Genomic DNA, 9,448 nt, shown 5'->3' with positions numbered 1-9,448 from the left:
GCTGTGCGTTATCTGCGCGCTGTGTGACTTTATTTACACTTAAGCCTTATTTTCTCTTATTTTCTCCACCTTTTCTCCCATTTCGCTTTTTTCCCCGTAACCCCCTCCATCTCATCGGTGCTCCAAACTTTCTGTTACTACCACGTAATAACGAAGCATCGTCGTCTTTAAAGCTGCGAGTGACGTAGGCCTTTGCGTTGCACGCTTCTCTTCCAAACCTCTGTGCAGGAAGAGGAAGAAGGAAAAAAAAAAAAGAAAAGTGTGAGAAAAACGAAACTATTGGCTCCCGGGGCTTACACATGTGTGCAGCCGGTATCCGGTCCGCGGCCTGGAGAGTCGGCATTACCTCAATTGTGTCCGGCCTGCCACTTTACCTCTGCAGTTTAACTTTGCCGTGCACGCTCTCTCTCTTTCTCTCTCTCTCTCTCTCTCTCTCCACCTCCACCCCACCAACCTCACCACCTTGTCTCTTTTCCGGCTATTACGTCCGCTGCTGGTAAAGACGCGGAGACGGGGGGGGGTGGTGGGGGTAGGGGGGTCGGGGGGGGTGGGGGTGCTGGTTGTGGTTGGGGGGTGGATGTACAATTAGAGCACATTGTAACGTCCTTGCGTTTGCCTGCGTGGCGGAAGAAGATAAACGCGAATGACCGACGAGAGAAGGAAAGACAGAGGCATAGAGGACCGGAAAGAGAGGTGTGTGTGAGTGTGTGTGTGTGTGTGTGTGTGTGTATGGGGGGGGGGGCATCACTCAAGATGCCGCGTTTTAGCGTTATTTGTCCTGCAGCAGACTGTGCCCTTCTGAGCCTATAGAGAGAGGCTGCCCGGCTGTACGCTATGCTGCCTGACCCTCCTGTGTTGTGATAACGTTGTCCGATTGTTTGGATTGAGGAGGGCTCCCATCAACCCAAATCAATGAGGATTCTGAGGCCATTCCTTCAGAAAGGAGCGCATATGCTGCAGTGTTTCTGTGGACAACGATCGAAGTCGACCACTATCAGCAACGGTGAGACACAAACATACAGCACTATGGCTCCATTAGGGCTTGCATGCTTTCTTAAGTGGTGGCAAAAATGGGGGAGGGGGGGAGGGGGGAGAAAGAGAGAGAGGGAGAGGGAGCGAGGGAAGGAGGGGGTGAGTGGTTTCATTGGTCACTCTGGTGTGTGAGTAACATCTTCCCGAGTCTGCAGTGGAAGGGAGCCTCTTCTTGGTGCTCCGATCATCTGTCCCTAGTTGTGTGTGTTTGTGTGGTGAGACGCTGGAAGGTAGCATCCAGCCGCAGAGGAGTGGGCGAACGGCTCCACTTACTCCACGAGACGGACCTTGCTCTATTTGCGGCACCGCATCTCAAAACGGGCCAAAAAAAAAAAAAAAAATGGACAATGCAGGGATCAAGTCGTCTTAAGTCCCCAAACATGCGGCGCGATTCAGCACCACGGATAGCGCAGTAAGAGGAGAGTCCCAAGGCAGAGGCCGGCAAACTTTTCCCTGCTGGATTCCACCGAAATTGGGCAATCCTAGTTTGTATCAGTCGTCAAATTTAGCAGTCGTTGTTTTAAGAGGACATTTCATCCAAAATATTTTGCGATCTTCCTTGAAATGGATCTCAAGGATAATATCGAAACACTTTGCTTTGGAATTAAACGCCGTATGCTGCCTGAGTTTTGGAGCGGTTGCATTTCTTTTGACTTCCCCTTTTGAGAAGTCCAAACACAAGAGTTACTCTGCGAAATCACTGCAGGACATTGTACTGAAATAGCACGCACACACACACACACACACACACACACGCGCATACAGAACCACTGCTCAACAGTTTTTGGCCATAAGCCCAAGAATCCTGCCATGTCCTCTACTCATGTCTCAGCTGTTTACTGCATTGCTGCTTCGGTTCACTTGTGCAATAACTACAGTACACCTCCCCAACCCGTCCTGTGTTTCCAGACTCAGAAAAAAAAAGTCAATTTTAATGGGAAACAAATGCAACAAATTCTCCTGCCTCGTCCCTTCATATTAACTATCTCCAGCGGCTTAGGCTGAAGCAGCTCTCAAATTCAGGACAGACAATTAGAAACTCCATTAAGCACAGTTGATTCCTCTGAGGTAGTTGGACCAAAAGCAGCACACACACACTGGGATCTGTAGGACTCCGATGTAAAGTCCTATCATTCCTTTATTTGGCACCTCTTTTCACTGTAAGGCCTGCTCATTGGTGTTGACATAAATGAATGCAAAGCGTGGCTGCTTGCATTTAGTTAATGGTATTTGATATAGATCTGTCAGTTCAGACTATGTTTGAGGTTGTGACCATAGTTGGAATCTGCCCAGATATTGATTTGGAACATTTGGTTCGCTGTGATTCATTGAATTCCTGGATAGAATTTGCTCTATTCAGTCAAATTTGAAATTACAGGAGAGTGCAATGTCCTTGTATTGTGCATATTATAGTCTTGTTATTGTAAGTTACACAACATTTGATATCTGTATGTCCTGGAGAAAGAACCCCTCTTCCCCTTTAGCTTATCCTGGAGTTTATCTTTAGGTTATGTGGATGGTTTTCCCACTGCAAGAGCATAAGATGTGGAATAATTGTGGTTTAAACAGTAAAACTGGATACTTTTTTTTGATTTAAGTGGATCTTATCTGTTCTGGGATGTCAGGGAAAAAAGAAAATTCATACCTGAACCTTTTTGCCTGATAAACAGCAGTGGTTCCCTCATACTTGAAAATGATTCCTCTTTACACTGAATATGTTTCAGTTATACTTTGACTTGTCATTTTATTATTATTATTATTTTTAAATTGTACAGCCTCATTGATTAACACCTGCTTTTCCAGAGAAAAGCTCAAGAATAGATAAGTTCCTCTTCTAGCATGAGAAATTCGCACAGCCATTCCACACAATCCAAAAGATAAAGCAACCGCACACACGTGCTTGTTTCTGGAGTTACATAAAACACCACAGTGCAAGAAAACATTGGACGAAGAACATTATTCCTGCTTCGGGGGTAGCCTCTGCAGAGGGTTTGTTGTGATTGGCCCAAACACGCGATGGTACCGGGTCCATAACTGCTTATACTACAAATAACATCTGCTCGTGGTCTGCTGTTGGTACCTTATCCCAGCTTAGTCTTTAAATCAACAACATAGTTCTGTGTGGAGGCTCTTCCTGAATCATAAATGATAATGAGCCTCTGATATTTTGTTTTTCAGCGATTCAAACCTCAGGAATAAACTGATTAGGCTGTGAAAGTATAATGTCAAGTATAATGTAGCTAAAAAGATCCAGAATTTCAATCTCGACATCAGTGTTTGAGAGTTATATTCCAGTTGGTGTTCTTTGAACTCAAGTGACTGTTGCAAATAGCTTTATAGGAAGGAGCTGGGCCGAAGTGGGACACACACACACACACACACACACACACACACACATACACACACACATCATATGTACACATTCACAGGTCTGATCATCGTGCATTGGAACCTTACTGAGTGCAAGGTTAACAGAAAAGAAAACCCGGCACCAGGGTTTAACTTTTCAGAAAATGGGACTCAAACTGAAGCTCCCTGCGTGGCATTCTCACTGAATCATTCACTGCTCTGACGGCTCAAGCTTCAAGAAAAATCACGCAAAGCAGGAAGAAAAGAGTCCCATGCTCTCTCATTTAGGCAATATATTGAACTCATCTCCCATGGTTTTTCAACAAAAGGAGCTGTAATGCTGTAATGTCGGATTAACGTTGTTTTTTTTTTCCCCACCATATTGTTTACCTTCAAAAGCTGAATTTTGCAAGATTCTAGTACATAGTAAAGTTAATTTCAGTAATACCATTCATCTATATAGTCTCTTGTTTGTTTTGGTTGTAATCAAACTGCTTGTCTTTGCTTGGAGCGTTGATTTGTTGTAATATTTTTTAAAGTACACAGCATAATTTATCCCCATTGCAATGCAATGCTTTACCTTGCACGACCAAATCTGAACTGAAACAAGAGACAGCTTTCTCGATTCATTCTTTTCCAGTTAAATCGACTTGAGAAAATATTTGAGCGCTTTGTAAAAGTACGTTACATTGCTCATACTAGTAGTTTGTGTGTATAACCAAATACTTGTCAGGCAGGTGACAGTAGTGAGTGAAATGATTCCAACAAACCAAACTCTCTTTCTTAAGCAAAAATATAAACTGCAGGCTTGCAGATGCTGACCCTTGACATAATCAATGGATATAATCTTGATTAATAGAAATAGAATGTAGATGAATAATTTGAATATCTGTATCCTTGTTGAATATGGCCCAAAAAAATAAAACACATAACAGAAAAGTCAAACAATAAAAACAAAAATAACACTTCAATTTAGTGCTTAGATACATTATTTAATTTTGTCTTCTTATTCTAAACGGTTATACTGTGCACTTTAAATTTCACTTTAAATTTAACTTTCACTATCTTGATGGTGTGGTCCAATTAAAAACTGTGTTAAATTTTTTTTGTTAAATTCAATTTGGGGGAAGGGGGGGCTCCGGGAGTATGGGGTACCAAACTGTGTAATACAGGCTGTTTGGTCCTAGTATGATCAGTGCCAGAGCTTGGTCTGCATTGCCAGTTGTAAGTCATACTTGTTTCCGGTGAGGGTTGGACTCTGCCAGGGCTGCTCTTAATCACCAATTCCGTTCATAAATTTTATGGAAAGAATTTCCAGGAACAGCCAGGGTGTTGAGGGGACCCGGTCTGGTGACCTCAGAGTTGGGTTTTTGCTTTTTGCGGATGATGTGGTTTTGTTGACCGTGATCTCCGGCGGTCGGGATGAGGATCATTGCCTCCAAGTACGAGACCATTTTTCTGCGGGGGAAATGGGTGGAGTGCCCACTCTGGGTCGGGGAGGAGGTCCTGCCGCAACTGGAGAAGTTCACGTATCCCAGGGTCTTGTTCACAAGTGAGGGTAAGGATGGAACAGGAGCTCGACAGGCAGATCCGTGCGGCGTCAGCAGCGATGTGAACTCTGATCCGGTCTGTCCCGGTGAAAATAGGAGGAGCTGAGCCAAAAGGCGAAGCTCTCAATTTACCGGCTGATCTGCATTCCTACCCTCACCTGTGTTCACGAGCTGTGGGTCATGACCGAAAGCACAAGGTCACGGATCCAAGCGGCTGAAATGAGCTTTCACCACCGGGTGTCTGGGCTCTTAGGGCCATCTGGGAGGGATGCAGAGTATAGTCACCGCTCTTCGATGTAGAGTGGAGTCAGATGAGGGGGCTTGGTCATCTGCTCAGGATGCCTCCAGGACGCCTCCCTGGTGAGGTGTTCCTATGCCTCTGGGCTGACCTGGGAACAGCTCGGGATGCCCCTGGAAGAGCTCTCTGCTTCGGCTGACAGTTGATGGATGGATGCGCAATTTCTCATTCATTCACTTTTGGTATGACTTGGTTTGCTTTTGCAAAGTACATTCTCAACTTGAGCTGTTCAGAAGAAAGGAGATATGGTTGTGTTAAGTGACCGCTCAAATAGAGAAAAGTCATTTCTAAAAAAGATGGTTAGTATTGTAATTGATTGAGATCATCCCCATCTCATTGTTTTGTATGAAATTGCAATTGATGCCATTATTTCACTATAAATCAATTAGCTGTTTAAGTTTTCCATTTTTTAAATTTTTATAGAATGATCCAAAATGGTGAGAATGATTGTATAAACTCATCTAGATAGAATAATGGTTGCTTTACCAATTTGTTGCCCAACTTGGAGTTTTCATTTTTGTTGCTATAATGTGTTTGGTGGTTTTAGAATAGTATATCGGTGGTGTTTGTTTTTTTCTGCTGGAGTAAATAAGATAGGAAAACTGAACTGTAAATACCTTTAGAAATATCACCTAATTTTTCATGTGAAAAAAAAATTAATTAAGGTATGAATCTGAGTACCTCTAAGTTCCTCTCGTGCAGTACTTTAGTGAATGTGGATTTAGCATAGTTGTCCGTCTTTGTTATGTATGTTGTGAGCAATTGAGAAACACAGAATCGTCAGCATTTTCCATCCACAGGCCTGACAGTTTCATCCATCACACATCTGAGTAATGACAGGTATTCTGAAGTCTACAAATCTGTGCAGTATTTCAAGGACACGTCGAAGTACTGAACTTCAGAGAATGGGAACTCCAGCAGATTCTCTCTAAAATAATCGTGGCTAGTTTTTCCCTCCACAGGAGGGCAGTAGATATAAAGAAACTTACTTGTGTGGCCTGCCTTCTCCTGCAGTGACGACGACACTCAGTGGAGAAGAGATGCTTTATCGTTGTATTACTTTTTTTGTTTAATTACACGGCAAGCTTCAACTGGGATTTAATAAAGCCTTCATGCGGAATATTCTTAAAATATATTAATCGTTTGAAAATTACACTGTTCCTGTAGCGAGCACATTTTTAGGTTTTAATTAGCAGTTTAAGGGTTGTTTCACCTGCAGTGCTTTTCATGTGCCAGCAGTGTTTTATGGCTCGGACGTGTCCTGGCTGGGATGAGGTGAACATCAATTGTTACCGGCGGAGGGCTGAAGCCCAGCAGATCCCTTATGAGAGGGTACTCTATCTTTTCCTGACAAAGATAAATGTATATTCATATATATCTCCCCACCATCCCCTCCATGTCTGAGAAACCTCCACATCATGAGCTGGATCCCCCCTATAACACATTGCGTATCTGTTACAATGATGAATGTTATTGACATTGACATTTCCTGTTGCTGCTGTGACACCCTTTATCCACTCAAAGGGCAACCCTAATAAGATTACAAACTTATGGGCGAATGGATTCTGATTCAAACTCTCTGTTACTCTCAAGCTGAGTTTTGGATTTGTCTTTTGCTGTCACTCTCTCGTTGGCCCAGGAAGAAACCGGTTGTATCTGTCCTCCATCTCTCTCCCTCCAGCCGGAGATTGTCAAACTGAGTCTTGGGGTTCTAAATGTTTCATGCTGTTTCATCATAGCAAAGAGAGAGGTTTGCTGTACTGCTGAAGACTCACGTGTACTTCTGCCCACTATGTGTGTGAGTGCGCGTGTGTGTGTGCATTCAAGGGCTTGTGTCCTCCCGTGCCGGGGCAATAATAGACATGCAACCAGATGCAAGCTCACATGCACTGAGACACACATGCTCTCCTTCTCACACTCACTCACTCACTCACTTACAGGTTAATACCCCGTAGTTGTTGACCTTTACTTTTGAAAATTTCTCATTTACAGTTAGGAAAATTTACATTTAATCCTCTGAAATGCAAATTAAGGCTATTTTGAGCTAAACAACTGCAGACACAACAATCTGAGGTTTGCAGCAAGGTATGGCAGACACATGAGGATCTTCTCATGTGCACATTTGTAGTCTATAAGGAGTATAATGAAGGATGTGTCCACCATTTTTACTCTGCAGTTTTTTTAGTGGCAAAAAAGGAAGGCTTCTGGTTTTTTATATATATATTATTATGGCTTTGTGTTTCATGTGGTCCTTCATTCCAATAACCCATGAATCATTTTCATCCATGTGTTTATTTTCTGTCTGCATCTCTGGTGAACTGGAGTTTTATGTCCATATAGTGTTGCGGGTCAATCCTTTTTGTCAGTGTGATAGCTCTGCTTTTATGGCCTGTTTGGCGGTGGGATTTCACAAAACACAGTGTGACCATATGTCTTGATAGCAACAAAGAACTACGAGGATAACAGCGGTATTTTGCTCCCCCGCTTTTCTATCAAAGATCATTAAAGTTCCTCTTAATATGCCACTTTCATGCTGTTTGTGCTTCAGGATTTTAAAAGCAGTCCATTGTCTTTTGCCAGACCGCGGGGCCAATTTAAATGCATGCATCATCCTGTGTGAAACCCCCCCTCCTCCCCTGCAACACCCACCCTTCATCCCCAGTTTCACATTTACTTGCTTTACATATTATTTATGATCTCTTTTCTTTCTTCTTGGAGATCAGCCACCCCCCTCCTCACCCCAACCCCCCTCTGGGAAATCCTAATACGAACCTCAATCACGTATGATTGCGTTAAAAGAGTTGGGGGAGAGAGAGGGAGAGAGAGACAAGGGGTGGCCGGGTATATGGATGGGGGGGGGGTCTTGGAGCGAGACCGTTCAGTTTGGTTGTTAAGGATGTAGCACACCGACGAGCATCCATTCGGGACGCGCAGGACATAATGCTGAGGCGACTGTAGTATTTGTGCGCTACAAAAAAAAAAAAAGCTCTTGCGTGTTCTCCCCTCAACTAATTGTTGCTTTAAAAAAAAAACAAACAACAAAAAAAAAAAACAAAAAAACAACCGAATCCGTCCCTGCAGCTTTGAACATCTCTGCAGCAAACCAACCTTTTTTTTTTATGCCAATTGCATTTTTTTTTTTTTTTTTTGTGCATCCCCCCCTCGGCTGCATCGAGAGGCACCATCGTCGGAGCCGGAGACTGGGGCTCACGTATCCGCCCCCCCCCCTCACCACCAACCCCCCCCCACAGCCTGCGCGCCTCCCCGGACTCTTGGCGTTTGCACCATACGTGTCACTTTGACGCGCGGGATGTGAGCGACAAACCGAACCGAACAGGAAATGTTTTCCCCTTCAGCCCCAGCGCACAAACGCTCGTTTGTGAAACCGGACCGATGCGAATGATCTGGCGGGGGGAGGACCGAGGAGAAAAGGAATCGGGATCGGAGGCGGCTTACAGACGGCGCTGTTCACCTGGAATACCTGCAGCTCTCCGATGACACGCAGCCGCGATAACTTGACGACACTGTTGCATGTTTGCGCGACAGATATGTCGGCCCTCGTGGCCCGGCTTCTACATTTACATTTAATTTAAAGATCGCATCCCATTCGATGCCATAAAGTTGTCCGGCGGGCTGAACTGCACGCTTCTGCGCCCACTCCCCCATCCCCACCCCCCCCACCCCCCTCCTCAATTTGCAGCCAGACGCGCAACGATGCCCGGGAGTCGGAAGATTTTCTAACCAGGATGACATTCGGTTGAAACCCCCCCACCCCCAACCCCCCACCCCCGAAAACATAGATTCAACTATCTGCCTTTTTTTTTTTTTTTGCGCCAAGAGGCTGCACCAGGACCCCCCCCACCCCCCCAACCTTCCCCCGCCTCCGCCGAACTAGACGATCGGATTTGACACTCGGTTCGGGGGGGAGATGGCAGCGATCGCCAGCTCCCTGATCCGCCAGAAACGTCAGGCAAGGGAATCGAACAGCGACCGGGTCTCGACTTCGAAGCGTCGTCCCAGCCCCAGCAAAGACCCCCGCTCCCTCTGCGAGAGGCATTTCTTGGGGGTCTTCAGCAAAGTCCGATTCTGCAGCGGCAAGAAAAGACCCGTTCGGCGGCGACCAGGTCAGTGCTGTAGATTTTTTTTTTTCTCCATCCACCCCTCCTCCTCTTCCTCCTCCTCCTCCTCCTCCTCCCCAACCGTGATGTGTGCTATGTGT

The 9,448-nt window shown here is 45.0% G+C and overlaps 1 protein-coding gene across 3 annotated transcripts in view; it reads left to right on the top strand.

The window, feature by feature from the left end:
- The first annotated feature begins 583 nt into the window (after positions 1-583).
- Positions 584-9,448, top strand: part of fgf12a (fibroblast growth factor 12a) — a 31,933-nt gene continuing 23,068 nt past the window's right edge. The window contains exon 1 of one of the 3 annotated variants that reach the window (XM_086172093.1): positions 584-1,003. In XM_086172093.1, coding sequence (XP_086028219.1) covers positions 913-1,003 — 91 coding nt within the window. In that variant the 5' untranslated portion in view covers positions 584-912. Of the gene's footprint in view, positions 1,004-8,345; positions 9,354-9,448 lie in introns of those variants that run through there. The other 2 variants (XM_086172090.1, XM_086172091.1) reach the window with 2 other exon arrangements.

The sequence above is a fragment of the Fistularia commersonii genome, chromosome 25, assembly GCF_037954325.1.
Source record: "Fistularia commersonii isolate RoL2024-O1a breed Wild chromosome 25, RoL_Fcom_v1.0, whole genome shotgun sequence".
In the NCBI taxonomy this organism is placed as follows: Eukaryota; Metazoa; Chordata; class Actinopteri; order Syngnathiformes; family Fistulariidae; genus Fistularia; species Fistularia commersonii.
Note: the sequence above shows the minus strand (reverse complement) of the source record. Positions and strands in the feature narration are given on the sequence as shown.